The sequence below is a fragment of the Salvelinus fontinalis genome, chromosome 19 (assembly GCF_029448725.1).
Source record: "Salvelinus fontinalis isolate EN_2023a chromosome 19, ASM2944872v1, whole genome shotgun sequence".
Taxonomy (NCBI): Eukaryota; Metazoa; Chordata; class Actinopteri; order Salmoniformes; family Salmonidae; genus Salvelinus; species Salvelinus fontinalis.
In genome coordinates, this window is record NC_074683.1 from 52,699,821 (window position 1) to 52,722,327 (window position 22,507).

At 48.0% G+C, this 22,507-nt stretch overlaps 1 protein-coding gene across 2 annotated transcripts in view; it reads left to right on the forward strand.

Annotated features, from left to right (window-relative positions):
• LOC129816949 (receptor-type tyrosine-protein phosphatase-like N) overlaps nt 1-22,507 on the forward strand; it is a 184,874-nt gene that overhangs the window by 26,306 nt on the left and 136,061 nt on the right. For both annotated transcript variants that reach the window (XM_055871934.1, XM_055871935.1), the window contains exon 2: nt 7,514-7,624. In XM_055871934.1, the coding sequence (XP_055727909.1) occupies nt 7,514-7,624 (111 nt within the window). The remainder of the gene's footprint in view (nt 1-7,513; nt 7,625-22,507) is intronic.

Below are 22,507 nucleotides of genomic sequence, written 5' to 3' on the forward strand. Positions count from 1 at the left end.
GGCTACGGGGAGCATTAAACCAGGTAAGGTTGGACAGGCTCGGTGCTTAAGAGCTCCTGTACGCCTTCACGGTCCGGTATATCCGGCGCCGTGAAGGCGTGTTTGTGAATTAGGGTGTGAAGGGTAAATTGTCATACGATAATTTGGTAAAAAGCCAATTTGACACTTGCTCAGTATGTTGTTCTCATTGAGGAAATGTACGAGTCTGCTATTATTGGTAATGTATAGAAATTTTCCAAGGTTGCTGTTGATGCATATCCCACAGTAGATATTGGGGTCAAGTTTGTCTCCACTTTTATGAAATGGGGTGATCAGTCCTTGTTTCCAAATATTGGGGAAGATGCCAGAGCTCAGGACGATGTAAAAAAAAAAATGGGGGGGGGGGGATGCTGGGAGGGAATGCTGTCACCTCCAGGTTGATGTTTTTCCCCTTGTGTGCTAAGGGTGTCAGGTTATTGTCCAGTTCTGGCAGTTAGTTCCATAGTGTCTGGTGTTTTCGCTTGGTTTACGCTCTCGCTCACCTCTCGCTCAACCGCTCGCTCAACCTCTCGCTCACCCTCTCGCTCACCGCTCGCTCAACCGCTCGCTCAACCTCTCGCTCAACCTCTCGCTCACCTCTCGCTCACCTCTCGCTCACCTCTCGCTCACCTCTCGCTCACCTCTCGCTCAACCTCTCGCTCACCTCTCGCTCACCTCTCGCTCACCCTCTCGCTCACCTCTCGCTCAACCTCTCGCACACCTCTCGCTCAACCTCTCACTCACCTCTAGCACACCTCTCGCTCACCTCTCGCACACCTCTCGCTCAACCTCTCGCACACCTCTCGCTCAACCTCTCGCTCACCTCTCGCTCACCTCTCGCACATCTCTCGCTCACCTCTCGCTCACCTCTCGCTCACCTCTCGCTCACCTCTCGCACACCTCTCGCTCACCTCTCGCACACCTCTCGCTCACCTCTCACTCACCTCTCACTCACCTCTAGCACACCTCTCGCTCACCTCTCGCACACCTCTCGCTCAACCTCTCGCTCACCTCTCGCTCACCTCTCGCTCACCTCTCGCACATCTCTCGCTCACCTCTCGCTCACCTCTCGCACACCTCTCGCTCACCTCTCGCTCACCTCTCGCACACCTCTCGCTCACCTCTCGCACACCTCTCGCTCACCTCTCGCTCAACCTCTCGCTCAACCTCTCGCTCAACCTCTCGCTCACCTCTCGCTCACCTCTCGCTCAACCTCTCGCTCAACCTCTCGCTCAACCTCTCGCTCAACCTCTCGCTCAACCTCTCGCTCAACCTCTCGCTCAACCTCTCGCTCAACCTCTTGCTCACCTCTCTGTCTATCTTGTCTGTCTGTCTTTCTCTCCCTATCTGTGTCTCTCCCTCTCTCTTCTCTCTCTCTCTTGCTTTCTCTCTCTTTATCTCCCTTTGGCCTAAAGAGCAGGAACCAAGACTTCATCAAAGAAATTGGAAATACATGACTCATCTTCTTCCTGCTGCTCAGGAAGAAGATGAGTCACTAGCATGTTACGCTGCTTACTTCTCCTCACATACCTACACTGTCACTCTTCCTTTGTCTCCTCCCCTTCTCCTTCATCTCTCCTCCAATCACGTACTCTTCTCTCCACCTCTATCACCAGCCATACATACTCATCTTCCTCCTATAGGTACATACAATATTATTTATTTATTTATTCTCCTTTTTCTATCTCTCACTCAATTACTCTCTCGTTCTCTTCCTTTTTATCTCTCGGTCTACCTTATCTCTCTCTCTCTCCGTCGCTCCCATTTTATTTCTCGGTCTACCTTATCTCTCTCTCCCTCGCTCCCTTCTTATCTCTCTGTCCACCTTATCTCTCTCTCTCTCCCTCGCTCCCTTTTTATCCCTCTGTCCACCTTATCTCTCTCTCTCTCAGTCACTCTCTCTTTTTCTCATGTGCGTATGTAGAAGTGAGTCAGAATGAGTTAGCAGTGCGATCACATAGCTTGTTATTACTTCCTATTTACAGAGCTTATTTACACCCACACACACACACACACACACACACACACACACACACACACACACACACACACACACACACACACACACACACACACACACACACACACACACACACACAGTCAGATGTGACTGTAGAGAGCTTACCTTACCCTGTCTTGTCGTGTCTGTCTCTCTGTCTTGTCTTGTCTGTCTTGTCGGTCTGCATTGTTTTGTCTGTCTGGTCTGTCGTGTCTCTCTGTTAGTTTCAGATAGCAGATAGGGTGGCAAATAATGGCTTCTAAAGTAGTTACTGGTTGCCTGACGACTCAAACTGAATGATTCCGCTGCTCTATAATCGTTACATACTTCAGTCTGAGACTGCCATCATTGAAGGGTGTTGTACAAAAGTCATTAGCAGTTGGATCATCTCTAACCAATCAGAATATCAAATGACAAATAAAATAAAGAAACGGCACATACCCACGTATGTTCTGGCTCAGGCCCAACCCATCAGTGTTTGGGACCAATCAGAACTGTTAGAATGTGTTTGTCGGGGAAGTACTCCTATCCAGACTCAAACTAACGTCCGTGGGCGTGGCCTTTGGCCGGAAAACAAGGAGTCTGGGTAGCCGAGCTAATTGACCTACGCTGCTAGTGCTGCAGACAGAAACACAAGTTAAACCCGACTTAAAGCTAACAGTTATAATGCATTATGAAGCAGTTATAATGCATTATGACCTTCCCACAGTCTATGGTTATGAACCCCTTATAATGGCTTTCATCAATGATGCTGGCTTTTAACAATTATTTCTATATATCAATTTTATATCTATTTTCGCTTTTTTTGTCACTCACTATTTTGTCCCGTCTTGAAAAAGAAGACAATAAACTGCAGTGTACATCCCTTTAACTCCCAATAAATACTTTCAGCTTCTCTGTTTCATAATTTTCCTCCATTCCACCACTCCCCCGTTCCCTCATTTCTCTGTCCTCTTCCTATCAATAGCAGTGACTCAGGTCTTTGGGTGTTTTTCATGGTAGGATATGAAGGAAGAGGGTTGTGTTCACTATGGAGGAAGGGAGGAGAGAGAGGGCTGGGTTCACTATGGAGGAGAGAGGAGAGAGAGGGTTGGGTTCACTATGGAGGAGAGAGGAGAGAGAGGGTTGGGTTCACTATGGAGGAGGAGAGGGAGGTCTGGGTTCACTATGGAGGAGAGAGGAGAGAGAGGGCTGGGTTCACTATGGAGGAGAGAGGAGAGAGAGGGATGGGTTCACTATGGAGGAGGAGAGGGAGGTCTGGGTTCACTATGGAGGAGAGAGGAGAGAGAGGGCTGGGTTCACTATGGAGGAGAGAGGAGAGAGAGGGATGGGTTCACTATGGAGGAGGAGAGGGAGGTCTGGGTTCACTATGGAGGAGAGAGGAGAGAGAGGGCTGGGTTCACTATGGAGGAGAGAGGAGAGAGAGGGATGGGTTCACTATGGAGGAGGAGAGGGAGGTCTGGGTTCACTATGGAGGAGAGAGGAGAGAGAGGGATGGGTTCACTATGGAGGAGGAGAGGGAGGTCTGGGTTCACTATGGAGGAGAGAGGAGAGAGAGGGCTGTGTTCACTATGGAGGAGAGAGGAGAGAGAGGGATGGGTTCACTATGGAGGAGGAGAGGGAGGTCTGGGTTCACTATGGAGGAGAGAGGAGAGAGAGGGCTGGGTTCACTATGGAGGAGAGAGGAGAGAGAGGGATGGGTTCACTATGGAGGAGAGAGGAGAGAGAGAGGGATGGGTTCACTATGGAGGAGAGAGGAGAGAGAGGGATGGGTTCACTATAGAGGAGAGAGAGAGAGAGGGATGGGTTCACTATGGAGGAGAGAGGAGAGAGAGGGATGGGTTCACTATGGAGGAGAGAGGAGAGAGAGGGATGGGTTCACTATGGAGGAGAGAGGAGAGAGAGGGATGGGTTCACTATGGAGGAGAGAGAGAGAGAGGGATGGGTTCACTATGGAGGAGAGAGGAGAGAGAGGGATGGGTTCACTATGGAGGAGAGAGGAGAGAGAGGGATGGGTTCACTATAGAGGAGAGAGAGAGAGAGGGATGGGTTCACTATGGAGGAGAGAGAGGGATGGGTTCACTATGGAGGAGAGAGGAGAGAGAGAGATGGGTTCACTATGGAGGAGAGAGGAGAGAGAGGGATGGGTTCACTATGGAGGAGAGAGGAGAGAGAGGGATGGGTTCACTATGGAGGAGAGAGGAGAGAGAGGGATGGGTTCACTATGGAGGAGAGAGAGAGAGAGAGGGATGGGTTCACTATGGAGGAGAGAGAGAGAGAGGGATGGGTTCACTATGGAGGAGAGAGGAGAGAGAGGGATGGGTTCACTATGGAGGAGAGAGAGAGAGAGGGATGGGTTCACTATGGAGGAGAGAGGAGAGAGAGGGATGGGTTCACTATGGAGGAGAGAGGAGAGAGAGGGATGGGTTCACTATGGAGGAGAGAGGAGAGAGAGGGATGGGTTCACTATGGAGGAGAGAGGGGGATGGGTTCACTATGGAGGAGAGAGGAGAGAGAGGGATGGGTTCACTATGGAGGAGAGAGAGAGAGAGGGATGGGTTCACTATGGAGGAGAGAGGAGAGAGAGGGATGGGTTCACTATGGAGGAGAGAGAGAGAGAGGGATGGGTTCACTATGGAGGAGAGAGGAGAGAGAGGGATGGGTTCACTATGGAGGAGAGAGGAGCGAGAGGGATGGGTTCACTATGGAGGAGAGAGGAGAGAGAGGGATGGGTTCACTATGGAGGAGAGAGGAGAGAGAGGGATGGGTTCACTATAGAGGAGAGAGGAGAGAGAGGGATGGGTTCACTATGGAGGAGAGAGAGAGAGAGGGATGGGTTCACTATGGAGGAGGAGAGGGAGGTCTGGGTTCACTATGGAGGAGAGAGGAGAGAGGGGGATGGGTTCACTATGGAGGAGAGAGGAGAGAGAGGGATGGGTTCACTATGGAGGAGAGAGGAGAGAGAGGGATGGGTTCACTATGGAGGAGGAGAGGGAGGTCTGGGTTCACTATGGAGGAGAGAGGAGAGAGGGGGATGGGTTCACTATGGAGGAGAGAGGAGAGAGAGGGTTGGGTTCACTATGGAGGAGAGAGGAGAGAGAGAGAGAGAGAGGGATGGGTTCACTATGGAGGAGAGAGGAGAGAGAGGGTTGGGTTCACTATGGAGGAGAGAGAGGGATGGGTTCACTATGGAGGAGAGAGGAGAGAGAGGGTTGGGTTCACTATGGAGGAGAGAGAGGGCTGGGTTCACTATGGAGGAGAGAGAGGGGAATGAGTTCACTATGGAGGAGAGAGGAGAGAGGGGGATGGGTTCACTATGGAGGAGAGAGGAGAGAGAGAGATAGAGGGATGGGTTCACTATGAAGGAGAGAGGAGAGAGAGGGTTGGGTTCACTATGGAGGAGAGAGGAGAGAGAGGGTTGGGTTCACTATGGAGGAGAGAGAGGGATGGGTTCACTATGGAGGAGAGAGAGGGATGGGTTCACTATGGAGGAGAGAGGAGAGAGGGGGATGGGTTCACTATGGAGGAGAGAGGAGAGAGAGGGCTGGGTTCACTATGGAGGAGAGAGGAGAGAGAGGGATGGGTTCACTATGGAGGAGGGAGGAGAGAGGAGAGAGGGGGATGGGTTCACTATGGAGGAGAGAGGAGAGAGAGGGCTGGGTTCACTATGGAGGAGAGAGGAGAGAGAGAGGGATGGGTTCACTATGGAGGAGAGAGAGGGATGGGTTCACTATGGAGGAGAGAGGAGAGAGAGGGTTGGGTTCACTATGGAGGAGAGAGGAGAGAGGATAGAGAGGGATGGGTTCACTATGAAGGAGAGAGGAGAGAGAGGGCTGTGTTCACTATGGAGGAGTGAGGAGAGAGAGGGCTGGGTTCACTATGGAGGAGAGAGGAGAGAGGATAGAGAGAGGGTTGGGTACACTATGGAGGAGAAAGAGAGAGGGTTGGGTTCACTATGGAGGAGAGAGGAGAGACAGGGTTGGGTTCACTATGGAGGAGAGAGGAGAGACAGGGTTGGGTTCACTATGGAGGAGAGAGAGAGAGGGTCTGGTTCACTATGGAGGAGAGAGAGAGAGAGGGTTGGGTTCACTATGGAGGAGAGAGGAGAGAGGATAGAGAGAGGGTTGGGTTCACTATGGAGGAGAGAGAGAGAGGGTTGGGTTCACTATGGAGGAGAGAGGAGAGACAGGGTTGGGTTCACTATGGAGGCTACTCTGTATTCTGCTCTGTGTCTTTTTAGCCGCAGTATCATTTTTATTCAGTTATGTGAACTGAGGGTGGGTGAGTGTGTGTGTGTGTGCGTGTGCGTGTGCGTGTGTGTGTGTGTGTGTGTGTGTGTGTGTGTGTGTGTGTGTGTGTGTGTGTGTGTGTGTGTGTGTGTGTAGTAATGATGTGGGGGTTGGTGATTGGGTAGTTTAATGATGTGGGGGTTATTGATTGGGTAGTTTAATGATGTGGGGGTTGTTGATTGGGTAGTTTAATGATATGGGGGATGTTGATTGGGTAGTTTAATGATGTGGGGGTTGTTGATTGGGTAGTTTAATGATGTGGGGGTTGTTGATTGGGTAGTTTAATGATGTGGGGGTTGTTGATTGGGTAGTTTAATGATGTGGGGGTTGTTGATTGGGTAGTTTAATGATGTTGGGGTTGTTGATTGGGTAGTTTAATGATGTGGGGGATGTTGATTGGGTAGTTTAATGATGTGGGGGTTGTTGATTGGGTAGTTTAATGATGTGGGGGTTGTTGATTGGGTAGTTTAATGATGTGGGGGTTGTTGATTGGGTAGTTTAATGATGTGGGGCTGTTGATTGGGTAGTTTAATGATGTGGGGGTTGTTGATTGGGTAGTTTAATGATGTGGGGTTGTTGATTGGGTAGTTTAATGATGTGGGGGTTGTTGATTGGGTAGTTTAATGATGTGGGGGTTGGTGATTGGGTAGTTTAATGATGTGGAGGTTGGTGATTAAGTCTATGTCCTGGAAAGTTTGCTGTTAATTCCAACAGTCATGCTAATCACATTAGCTCATATTAGCTCAACCTTCCCAGTGGAGGGACACCGATCCCGTAGATGGGAGTCTGAATGGCAAGTGTGTGTTTGAGCATGCTTTACGAATGTGTGTGTGTTGGAGACAGATCGTATATTAATGGGTTCTGGTGTGTGTGTGTGTGTGTGTGTGTGTGTGTGTGTGTGTGTGTGTGTGTGTGTGTGTGTGTGTGTGTGTGTGTGTGTGTGTGTGTGTGTGTGTGTGTGTGTTAGAATGTTGACTCATCCTGCAGTGTGTGTGTGTGTGTGTGTGTGTGTGTGTGTGTGTGTGTGTGTGTGTGTGTGTGTGTGTGTGTGTGTGTGTGTGTGTGTGTGTGTGTGTGTGTGTGTGTTAGAATGTTGACTCATCCTGCAGTGTGTGTGTGTTAGTATGTTGACTCATCCTGCAGTGTGTGTGTGTGTGCGTGCGTGCGTGCGTGCGTGCGTGTTAATGTGATTTGCTGTGTGTTCCAGACGGTCTCTTCGGGCAGTGCCGAACCTCTAAGCAGGACCAGGTGCAGTACCAGGTGTCAGTTCCTGTTCTGAAGAGGATGCAGGAGGTCCTCAAACAGCTCACACTGCAGGGTGAGTCAACATACTAACACACTGCAGGGTGAGTCAACACTATAACACACTGCAGGATGAGTCAACATACTAACACACTGCAGGGTGAGTCAACATACTAACACACTGCAGGGTGAGTCAACATACTAACACACTGCAGGATGAGTCAACACTCTAACACACTGCAGGGTGAGTCAACACGACAACACACTGCAGGGTGAGTCAACATACTAACACACTGCAGGATGAGTCAACATACTAACACACTGCAGGGTGAGTCAACACTATAACACACTGCAGGATGAGTCAACATACTAACACACTGCAGGGTGAGTCAACATACTAACACACTGCAGGGTGAGTCAACATACTAACACACTGCAGGGTGAGTCAACATACTAACACACTGCAGGGTGAGTCAACACTATAACACACTGCAGGATGAGTCAACATACTAACACACTGCAGGGTGAGTCAACACTCTAACACACTGCAGGGTGAGTCAACATACTAACACACTGCAGGGTGAGTCAACACTCTAACACACTGCATGGTGAGTCAACATATTAACACACTGCAGGGTGAGTCAACATACTAACACATTGCAGGGTGAGTCAACACTCTAACACACTGCAGGGTGAGTCAACATACTAACACACTGCAGGGTGAGTCAACACTCTAACACACTGCAGGGTGAGTAAACACACTAACACGCTGCAGGGTGAGTCAACATACTAACACACTGCAGAGTGAGTCAACATACTAACACACTGCAGGGTGAGTCAACATACTAACACACTGCAGGGTGAGTCAACATACTAACACACTGCAGGGTGAGTCAACATACTAACACACTGCAGGGTGAGTCAACATACTAACACACTGCAGGGTGAGTTAACACTATAACACACTGCAGGATGAGTCAACATACTAACACACTGCAGGGTGAGTCAACATACTAACACACTGCAGGGTGAGTCAACATACTAACACACTGCAGGGTGAGTCAACATACTAACACACTGCAGGGTGAGTCAACATACTAACACACTGCAGGGTGAGTCAACATACTAACACACTGCAGGATGAGTCAACACTCTAACACACTGCAGGGTGAGTCAACATACTAACACACTGCAGGGTGAGTCAACACGACAACACACTGCAGGGTGAGTCAACATACTAACACACTGCAGGATGAGTCAACATACTAACACACTGCAGGGTGAGTCAACACTATAACACACTGCAGGATGAGTCAACATACTAACACACTGCAGGGTGAGTCAACATACTAACACACTGCAGGGTGAGTCAACATACTAACACACTGCAGGGTGAGTCAACATACTAACACACTGCAGGGTGAGTCAACACTATAACACACTGCAGGATGAGTCAACATACTAACACACTGCAGGGTGAGTAAACACTCTAACACACTGCAGGGTGAGTCAACATACTAACACACTGCAGGGTGAGTCAACACTCTAACACACTGCAGGGTGAGTCAACATATTAACACACTGCAGGGTGAGTCAACATACTAACACACTGCAGGGTGAGTCAGCACTCTAACACACTGCAGGGTGAGTCAACATACTAACACACTGCAGGATGAGTCAACACTCTAACACACTGCAGGGTGAGTCAACACGACAACACACTGCAGGGTGAGTCAACATACTAACACACTGCAGGATGAGTCAACATACTAACACACTGCAGGGTGAGTCAACACTATAACACACTGCAGGATGAGTCAACATACTAACACACTGCAGGGTGAGTCAACATACTAACACACTGCAGGGTGAGTCAACATACTAACACACTGCAGGGTGAGTCAACATACTAACACACTGCAGGGTGAGTCAACACTATAACACACTGCAGGATGAGTCAACATACTAACACACTGCAGGGTGAGTCAACACTCTAACACACTGCATGGTGAGTCAACATATTAACACACTGCAGGGTGAGTCAACATACTAACACATTGCAGGGTGAGTCAACACTCTAACACACTGCAGGGTGAGTAAACATACTAACACACTGCAGGGTGAGTCAACACACTAACACGCTGCAGGGTGAGTCAACATACTAACACACTGCAGAGTGAGTCAACATACTAACACACTGCAGGGTGAGTCAACATACTAACACACTGCAGGGTGAGTCAACATACTAACACACTGCAGGGTGAGTTAACACTATAACACACTGCAGGATGAGTCAACATACTAACACACTGCAGGGTGAGTCAACATACTAACACACTGCAGGGTGAGTCAACATACTAACACACTGCAGGGTGAGTCAACATACTAACACACTGCAGGGTGAGTCAACATACTAACACACTGCAGGGTGAGTCAACATACTAACACACTGCAGGATGAGTCAACACTCTAACACACTGCAGGGTGAGTCAACATACTAACACACTGCAGGGTGAGTCAACACGACAACACACTGCAGGGTGAGTCAACATACTAACACACTGCAGGATGAGTCAACATACTAACACACTGCAGGGTGAGTCAACACTATAACACACTGCAGGATGAGTCAACATACTAACACACTGCAGGGTGAGTCAACATACTAACACACTGCAGGGTGAGTCAACATACTAACACACTGCAGGGTGAGTCAACATACTAACACACTGCAGGGTGAGTCAACACTATAACACACTGCAGGGTGAGTCAACACACTAACACACTGCAGAGTGAGTCAACACTCTAACACACTGCAGGGTGAGTCAACATACTAACACACTGCAGGGTGAGTCAACATACTAACACACTGCAGGGTGAGTCAACACTCTAACACACTGCAGGGTGAGTCAACACACTAACACGCTGCAGGGTGAGTCAACATACTAACACACTGCAGAGTGAGTCAACATACTTACACACTGCAGGGTGAGTCAACATACTAACACACTGCAGGGTGAGTCAACACTAACACACTGCAGGGCGAGTCAACATACTAACACACTGCAGGGCGAGTCAACATACTAACACACTGCAGGGTGAGTCAACACTATAACACACTGCAGGGTGAGTCAACATACTAACACACTGCAGGGTGAGTCAACATACTAACACACTGCAGGGTGAGTCAACATACTAACACACTGCAGAGTGAGTCAACATACTAACACACTGCAGGATGAGTCAACACTCTAACACACTGCAGGGTGAGTCAACATACTAACACACTGCAGGGTGAGTCAACACTCTAACACACTGCAGGGTGAGTCAACATACTAACACACTGCAGGGTGAGTCAACATACTAACACACTGCAGGGTGAGTCAACATACTAACACACTGCAGGATGAGTCAACATACTAACACACTGCAGGGTGAGTCAACATACTAACACACTGCAGGGTGAGTCAACATACTAACACACTGCAGGGTGAGTCAACATACTAACACACTGCAGGGTGAGTCAACATACTAACACACTGCAGGGTGAGTCAACATACTAACACACTGCAGGGTGAGTCAACATACTAACACACTGCAGGGTGAGTCAACATACTAACACACTGCAGGGTGAGTCAACATACTAACACACTGCAGGGTGAGTCAACATACTAACACACTGCAGGGTGAGTCAACATACTAACACACTGCAGGATGAGTCAACATACTAACATACTGCAGGGTGAGTCAACACACTAAAACACTGCAGGGGGAGTCAACATACTAACACACTGCAGGGGGAGTCAACATACTAACACACTGCAGGGTGAGTCAACATACTAACACACTGCAGGGTGAGTCAACATACTAACACACTGCAGGATGAGTCAACGTACTAACACACTGCAGGGTGAGTCAACATACTAACACACTGCAGGGTGAGTCAACATACTAACACACTGCAGGGTGAGTCAACATACTAACACACTGCAGGGTGAGTCAACATACTAACACACTGCAGGGTGAGTCAACACTCTAACACACTGCAGGGTGAGTCAACATACTAACACACTGCAGGGTGAGTCAACACTATAACACACTGCAGGATGAGTCAACATACTAACACACTGCAGGGTGAGTCAACACTCTAACACACTGCAGGGTGAGTCAACATACTAACACACTGCAGGGTGAGTCAACACTCTAACACACTGCATGGTGAGTCAACATACTAACACACTGCAGGGTGAGTCAACATACTAACACACTGCAGGGTGAGTCAACACTCTAACACACTGCAGGGTGAGTCAACATACTAACACACTGCAGGGTGAGTCAACACTAACACGCTGCAGGGTGAGTCAACACACTAACACGCTGCAGGGTGAGTCAACATACTAACACACTGCAGGGTGAGTCAACATACTAACACACTGCAGGGTGAGTCAACATACTAACACACTGCAGGGTGAGTCAACACTAACACACTGCAGGGTGAGTCAACATACTAACACACTGCAGGGTGAGTCAACACTATAACACACTGCAGGGTGAGTCAACATACTAACACACTGCAGGGTGAGTCAACATACTAACACACTGCAGGGTGAGTCAACATACTAACAGACTGCAGGGTGAGTCAACATACTAACACACTGCAGGGTGAGTCAACATACTAACACACTGCAGGATGAGTCAACACTCTAACACACTGCAGGGTGAGTCAACATACTAACACACTGCAGGGTGAGTCAACATACTAACACACTGCAGGGTGAGTCAACATACTAACACACTGCAGGGTGAGTCAACATACTAACACACTGCAGGAGGAGTCAACATACTAACACACTGCAGGGTGAGTCAACATACTAACACACTGCAGGGTGAGTCAACATACTAACACACTGCAGGGTGAGTCAACATACTAACACACTGCAGGGTGAGTCAACATACTAACACACTGCAGGGTGAGTCAACATACTAACACACTGCAAGGTGAGTCAACATACTAACACACTGCAGGGTGAGTCAACATACTAACACACTGCAGGGTGAGTCAACATACTAACACACTGCAGGGTGGATCAACACGACAACACACTGCAGGGTGAGTCAACATATTAACACACTGCAGGGTGAGTCAACATACTAACACACCGCAGGGTGAGTCAACATATAACACACTGCAGGGGGAGTCAACATACTAACACACTGCAGGGTGAGTCAACAAACTAACACACTGCAGGGTGAGTCAACACGACAACACACTGCAGGGTGAGTCAACATACTAACACACTGCAGGATGAGTCAACATACTAACACACTGCAGGGTGAGTCAATACGACAACACACTGCAGGGTGAGTCAACATACTAACACACTGCAGGATGAGTCAACATACTAACACACTGCAGGGTGAGTCAACATACTAACACACTGCAGGGTGAGTCAACACTCTAACACACTGCAGGGTGAGTCAACACTCTAACACACTGCAGGGTGAGTCAACATACTAACACACTGCAGGGTGAGTCAACACTATAACACACTGCAGGATGAGTCAACATACTAACACACTGCAGGGTGAGTCAACACTCTAACACACTGCAGGGTGAGTCAACACTCTAACACACTGCAGGGTGAGTCAACACTCTAACACACTGCATGGTGAGTCAACATATTAACACACTGCAGGGTGAGTCAACATACTAACACACTGCAGGGTGAGTCAACACTCTAACACACTGCAGGGTGATTCAACATACTAACACACTGCAGGGTGAGTCAACACTCTAACACACTGCAGGGTGAGTCAACACACTAACACGCTGCAGGGTGAGTCAACATACTAACACACTGCAGGGTGAGTCAACATACTAACACACTGCAGGGTGAGTCAACACTAACACACTGCAGGGTGAGTCAACATACTAACACACTGCATGGTGAGTCAACATACTAACACACTGCAGGGTGAGTCAACACTATAACACACTGCAGGGTGAGTCAACACTATAACACACTGCAGGGTGAGTCAACATACTAACACACTGCAGGATGAGTCAACATACTAACACACTGCAGGGTGAGTCAACATACTAACACACTGCAGGGTGAGTCAACATACTAACACACTGCAGGGTGAGTCAACATACTAACACACTGCAGGGTGAGTCAACACTCTAACACACTGCAGGGTGATTCAACATACTAACACACTGCAGGATGAGTCAACACTCTAACACACTGCAGGGTGAGTCAACACACTAACACACTGCAGGGTGAGTCAACATACTAACACACTGCAGGGTGAGTCAACATACTAACACACTGCAGGGTGAGTCAACATACTAACACACTGCAGGGTGAGTCAACATACTAACACACTGCAGGGTGAGTCAACATACTAACACACTGCAGGGTGAGTCAACACTCTAACACACTGCAGGGTGAGTCAACACACTAACACACTGCAGGGTGAGTCAACATACTAACACACTGCAGGGTGAGTCAACATACTAACACACTGCAGGGTGAGTCAACATACTAACACACTGCAGGGTGAGTCAACATACTAACACACTGCAGGGTGAGTCAACATACTAACACACTGCAGGGTGAGTCAACATACTAACACACTGCAGGGTGAGTCAACATACTAACACACTGCAGGGTGAGTCAACATACTAACACACTGCAGGGTGAGTCAACATACTAACACACTGCAGGGTGAGTCAACATACTAACACACTGCAGGGTGAGTCAACATACTAACACACTGCAGGGTGAGTCAACACACTAACACGCTGCAGGGTGAGTCAACACTCTAACACACTGCAGGGTGAGTCAACATACTAACACACTGCAGGGTGAGTCAACATAGTAACACACTGCAGGGTGAGTCAACATACTAACACACTGCAGGGTGAGTCAACATACTAACACACTGCAGGGTGAGTCAACATACTAACACACTGCAGGGTGAGTCAACATACTAACACACTGCAGGGTGAGTCAACATACTAACACACTGCAGGGTGAGTCAACATTCTAACACACTGCAGGGTGAGTCAACATACTAACACACTGCAGGGTGAGTCAACATACTAACACACTGCAGGGTGAGTCAACATACTAACACACTGCAGGATGAGTCAACACTCTAACACACTGCAGGGTGAGTCAACACGACAACACACTGCAGGGTGAGTCAACATACTAACACACTGCAGGATGAGTCAACATACTAACACACTGCAGGGTGAGTCAACACTATAACACACTGCAGGATGAGTCAACATACTAACACACTGCAGGGTGAGTCAACATACTAACACACTGCAGGGTGAGTCAACATACTAACACACTGCAGGGTGAGTCAACATACTAACACACTGCAGGGTGAGTCAACACTATAACACACTGCAGGGTGAGTCAACACTCTAACACACTGCAGGGTGAGTCAACACACTAACACACTGCAGGGTGAGTCAACACTCTAACACACTGCATGGTGAGTCAACATATTAACACACTGCAGGGTGAGTCAACATACTAACACACTGCAGGGTGAGTCAACACTCTAACACACTGCAGGGTGAGTCAACATACTAACACACTGCAGGGTGAGTCAACACTCTAACACACTGCAGGGTGAGTCAACACACTAACACGCTGCAGGGTGAGTCAACATACTAACACACTGCAGAGTGAGTCAACATACTAACACACTGCAGGGTGAGTCAACATACTAACACACTGCAGGGTGAGTCAACATACTAACACACTGCAGGGTGAGTCAACACTATAACACACTGCATGTTGAGTCAACATACTAACACACTGCAGGGTGAGTCAACATACTAACACACTGCAGGGTGAGTCAACATACTAACACACTGCAGGGTGAGTCAACACTATATCACACTGCAGGATGAGTCAACATACTAACACACTGCAGGGTGAGTCAACATACTAACACACTGCAGGGTGAGTCAACACTATAACACACTGCAGGGTGAGTCAACATACTAACACACTGCAGGGTGAGTCAACACTATAACACACTGCAGGATGAGTCAACATACTAACACACTGCAGGGTGAGTCAACACTCTAACACACTGCAGGGTGAGTCAACATACTAACACACTGCAGGGTGAGTCAACATACTAACACACTGCAGGGTGAGTCAACATACTAACACACTGCAGGGTGAGTCAACATACTAACACACTGCAGGGTGAGTCAACATACTAACACACTGCAGGGTGAGTCAACACTCTAACACACTGCAAGGTGAGTCAACATACTAACACACTGCAGGGTGAGTCAACATACTAACACACTGCAGGGTGAGTCAACATACTAACACACTGCAGGGTGGATCAACACGACAACACACTGCAGGGTGAGTCAACATATTAACACACTGCAGGGTGAGTCAACATACTAACACACCGCAGGGTGAGTCAACATACTAACACACTGCAGGGGGAGTCAACATACTAACACACTGCAGGGTGAGTCAACAAACTAACACACTGCAGGGTGAGTCAACACGACAACACACTGCAGGGTGAGTCAACATACTAACACACTGCAGGATGAGTCAACATACTAACACACTGCAGGGTGAGTCAACACGACAACACACTGCAGGGTGAGTCAACATACTAACACACTGCAGGATGAGTCAACATACTAACACACTGCAGGGTGAGTCAACATACTAACACACTGCAGGGTGAGTCAACACTCTAACACACTGCAGGGTGAGTCAACACTCTAACACACTGCAGGGTGAGTCAACATACTAACACACTGCAGGGTGAGTCAACACTATAACACACTGCAGGATGAGTCAATATACTAACACACTGCAGGGTGAGTCAACACTCTAACACACTGCAGGGTGAGTCAACACTCTAACACACTGCAGGGTGAGTCAACACTCTAACACACTGCAGGGTGAGTCAACACTCTAACACACTGCAGGGTGATTCAACATATTAACACACTGCAGGGTGAGTCAACATACTAACACACTGCAGGGTGAGTCAACACTCTAACACACTGCAGGGTGATTCAACATACTAACACACTGCAGGGTGAGTCAACACTCTAACACACTGCAGGGTGAGTCAACACACTAACACGCTGCAGGGTGAGTCAACATACTAACACACTGCAGGGTGAGTCAACATACTAACACACTGAAGGGTGAGTCAACACTAACACACTGCAGGGTGAGTCAACATACTAACACACTGCATGGTGAGTCAACATACTAACACACTGCAGGGTGAGTCAACACTATAACACACTGCAGGGTGAGTCAACACTATAACACACTGCAGGGTGAGTCAACATACTAACACACTGCAGGATGAGTCAACATACTAACACACTGCAGGGTGAGTCAACATACTAACACACTGCAGGGTGAGTCAACATACTAACACACTGCAGGGTGAGTCAACATACTAACACACTGCAGGGTGAGTCAACACTCTAACACACTGCAGGGTGAGTCAACATACTAACACACTGCAGGATGAGTCAACACTCTAACACACTGCAGGGTGAGTCAACACACTAACACACTGCAGGGTGAGTCAACATACTAACACACTGCAGGGTGAGTCAACATACTAACACACTGCAGGGTGAGTCAACATACTAACACACTGCAGGGTGAGTCAACATACTAACACACTGCAGGGTGAGTCAACATACTAACACACTGCAGGGTGAGTCAACACTCTAACACACTGCAGGGTGAGTCAACACACTAACACACTGCAGGGTGAGTCAACATACTAACACACTGCAGGGTGAGTCAACATACTAACACACTGCAGGGTGAGTCAACATACTAACACACTGCAGGGTGAGTCAACATACTAACACACTGCAGGGTGAGTCAACATACTAACACACTGCAGGGTGAGTCAACATACTAACACACTGCAGGGTGAGTCAACATACTAACACACTGCAGGGTGAGTCAACATACTAACACACTGCAGGGTGAGTCAACATACTAACACACTGCAGGGTGAGTCAACATACTAACACGCTGCAGGGTGAGTCAACATACTAACACACTGCAGGGTGAGTCAACACACTAACACGCTGCAGGGTGAGTCAACACTCTAACACACTGCAGGGTGAGTCAACATACTAACACACTGCAGGGTGAGTCAACATAGTAACACACTGCAGGGTGAGTCAACATACTAACACACTGCAGGGTGAGTCAACATACTAACACACTGCAGGGTGAGTCAACATACTAACACACTGCAGGGTGAGTCAACATACTAACACACTGCAGGGTGAGTCAAAATACTAACACACTGCAGGGTGAGTCAACATACTAACACACTGCAGGGTGAGTCAACATACTAACACACTGCAGGGTGAGTCAACATACTAACACACTGCAGGGTGAGTCAACATACTAACACACTGCAGGGTGAGTCAACATACTAACACACTGCAGGGTGAGTCAACATACTAACACACTGCAGGATGAGTCAACACTCTAACACACTGCAGGGTGAGTCAACACGACAACACACTGCAGGGTGAGTCAACATACTAACACACTGCAGGATGAGTCAACATACTAACACACTGCAGGGTGAGTCAACACTATAACACACTGCAGGATGAGTCAACATACTAACACACTGCAGGGTGAGTCAACATACTAACACACTGCAGGGTGAGTCAACATACTAACACACTGCAGGTTGAGTCAACATACTAACACACTGCAGGGTGAGTCAACACTATAACACACTGCAGGATTAGTCAACATACTAACACACTGCAGGGTGAGTCAACACTCTAACACACTGCAGGGTGAGTCAACATACTAACACACTGCAGGGTGAGTCAACATACTAACACACTGCAGGGTGAGTCAACATACTAACACACTGCAGGGTGAGTCAACATACTAACACACTGCAGGGTGAGTCAACATACTAACACACTGCAGGGTGAGTCAACACTCTAACACACTGCAAGGTGAGTCAACATACTAACACACTGCAGGGTGAGTCAACATACTAACACACTGCAGGGTGAGTCAACATACTAACACACTGCAGGGTGGATCAACACGACAACACACTGCAGGGTGAGTCAACATATTAACACACTGCAGGGTGAGTCAACACGACAACACACTGCAGGGTGAGTCAACATACTAACACACTGCAGGATGAGTCAACATACTAACACACTGCAGGGTGAGTCAACACGACAACACACTGCAGGGTGAGTCAACATACTAACACACTGCAGGATGAGTCAACATACTAACACACTGCAGGGTGAGTCAACATACTAACACACTGCAGGGTGAGTCAACACTCTAACACACTGCAGGGTGAGTCAACACTCTAACACACTGCAGGGTGAGTCAACATACTAACACACTGCAGGGTGAGTCAACACTATAACACACTGCAGGATGAGTCAACATACTAACACACTGCAGGGTGAGTCAACACTCTAACACACTGCAGGGTGAGTCAACACTCTAACACACTGCAGGGTGAGTCAACACTCTAACACACTGCAGGGTGAGTCAACACTCTAACACACTGCAGGGTGATTCAACATATTAAAACACTGCAGGGTGAGTCAACATACTAACACACTGCAGGGTGAGTCAACACTCTAACACACTGCAGGGTGATTCAACATACTAACACACTGCAGGGTGAGTCAACACTCTAACACACTGCAGGGTGAGTCAACACACTAACACGCTGCAGGGTGAGTCAACATACTAACACACTGCAGGGTGAGTCAACATACTAACATACTGAAGGGTGAGTCAACATACTAACACACTGCAGGGTGAGTCAACACTATAACACACTGCAGGGTGAGTCAACACTATAACACACTGCAGGGTGAGTCAACATACTAACACACTGCAGGATGAGTCAACATACTAACACACTGCAGGGTGAGTCAACATACTAACACACTGCAGGGTGAGTCAACATACTAACACACTGCAGGGTGAGTCAACATACTAACACACTGCAGGGTGAGTCAACACTCTAACACACTGCAGGGTGAGTCAACATACTAACACACTGCAGGATGAGTCAACACTCTAACACACTGCAGGGTGAGTCAACACACTAACACACTGCAGGGTGAGTCAACATACTAACACACTGCAGGGTGAGTCAACATACTAACACACTGCAGGGTGAGTCAACATACTAACACACTGCAGGGTGAGTCAACATACTAACACACTGCAGGGTGAGTCAACATACTAACACACTGCAGGGTGAGTCAACACTCTAACACACTGCAGGGTGAGTCAACACACTAACACACTGCAGGGTGAGTCAACATACTAACACACTGCAGGGTGAGTCAACATACTAACACACTGCAGGGTGAGTCAACATACTAACACACTGCAGGGTGAGTCAACATACTAACACACTGCAGGGTGAGTCAACATACTAACACACTGCAGGGTGAGTCAACATACTAACACACTGCAGGGTGAGTCAACATACTAACACACTGCAGGGTGAGTCAACACACTAACACGCTGCAGGGTGAGTCAACACTCTAACACACTGCAGGGTGAGTCAACATACTAACACACTGCAGGGTGAGTCAACATAGTAACACACTGCAGGGTGAGTCAACATACTAACACACTGCAGGGTGAGTCAACATACTAACACACTGCAGGGTGAGTCAACATACTAACACACTGCAGGGTGAGTCAACATACTAACACACTGCAGGGTGAGTCAACATACTAACACACTGCAGGGTGAGTCAACATACTAACACACTGCAGGGTGAGTCAACATACTAACACACTGCAGGGTGAGTCAACATACTAACACACTGCAGGATGAGTCAACACTCTAACACACTGCAGGGTGAGTCAACACGACAACACACTGCAGGGTGAGTCAACATACTAACACACTGCAGGATGAGTCAACATACTAACACACTGCAGGGTGAGTCAACACTATAACACACTGCAGGATGAGTCAACATACTAACACACTGCAGGGTGAGTCAACATACTAACACACTGCAGGGTGAGTCAACATACTAACACACTGCAGGTTGAGTCAACATACTAACACACTGCAGGGTGAGTCAACACTATAACACACTGCAGGATTAGTCAACATACTAACACACTGCAGGGTGAGTCAACACTCTAACACACTGCAGGGTGAGTCAACATACTAACACACTGCAGGGTGAGTCAACATACTAACACACTGCAGGGTGAGTCAACATACTAACACACTGCAGGGTGAGTCAACATACTAACACACTGCAGGGTGAGTCAACATACTAACACACTGCAGGGTGTGTCAACACTCTAACACACTGCAAGGTGAGTCAACATACTAACACACTGCAGGGTGAGTCAACATACTAACACACTGCAGGGTGAGTCAACATACTAACACACTGCAGGGTGGATCAACACGACAACACACTGCAGGGTGAGTCAACATATTAACACACTGCAGGGTGAGTCAACATACTAACACACCGCAGGGTGAGTCAACATACTAACACACTGCAGGGGGAGTCAACATACTAACACACTGCAGGGTGAGTCAACAAACTAACACACTGCAGGGTGAGTCAACACGACAACACACTGCAGGGTGAGTCAACATACTAACACACTGCAGGATGAGTCAACATACTAACACACTGCAGGGTGAGTCAAGACGACAACACACTGCAGGGTGAGTCAACATACTAACACACTGCAGGATGAGTCAACATACTAACACACTGCAGGGTGAGTCAACATACTAACACACTGCAGGGTGAGTCAACACTCTAACACACTGCAGGGTGAGTCAACACTCTAACACACTGCAGGGTGAGTCAACATACTAACACACTGCAGGGTGAGTCAACACTATAACACACTGCAGGATGAGTCAACATACTAACACACTGCAGGGTGAGTCAACACTCTAACACACTGCAGGGTGAGTCAACACTCTAACACACTGCAGGGTGAGTCAACACTCTAACACACTGCAGGGTGAGTCAACACTCTAACACACTGCAGGGTGATTCAACATATTAACACACTGCAGGGTGAGTCAACATACTAACACACTGCAGGGTGAGTCAACACTCTAACACACTGCAGGGTGATTCAACATACTAACACACTGCAGGGTGAGTCAACACTCTAACACACTGCAGGGTGAGTCAACACACTAACACGCTGCAGGGTGAGTCAACATACTAACACACTGCAGGGTGAGTCAACATACTAACACACTGAAGGGTGAGTCAACACTAACACACTGCAGGGTGAGTCAACATACTAACACACTGCATGGTGAGTCAACATACTAACACACTGCAGGGTGAGTCAACACTATAACACACTGCAGGGTGAGTCAACACTATAACACACTGCAGGGTGAGTCAACATACTAACACACTGCAGGATGAGTCAACATACTAACACACTGCAGGGTGAGTCAACATACTAACACACTGCAGGGTGAGTCAACATACTAACACACTGCAGGGTGAGTCAACATACTAACACACTGCAGGGTGAGTCAACATACTAACACACTGCAGGGTGAGTCAACATACTAACACACTGCAGGGTGAGTCAACATACTAACACACTGCAGGGTGAGTCAACACTCTAACACACTGCAGGGTGAGTCAACACACTAACACACTGCAGGGTGAGTCAACATACTAACACACTGCAGGGTGAGTCAACATACTAACACACTGCAGGGTGAGTCAACATACTAACACACTGCAGGGTGAGTCAACATACTAACACACTGCAGGGTGAGTCAACATACTAACACACTGCAGGGTGAGTCAACATACTAACACACTGCAGGGTGAGTCAACATACTAACACACTGCAGG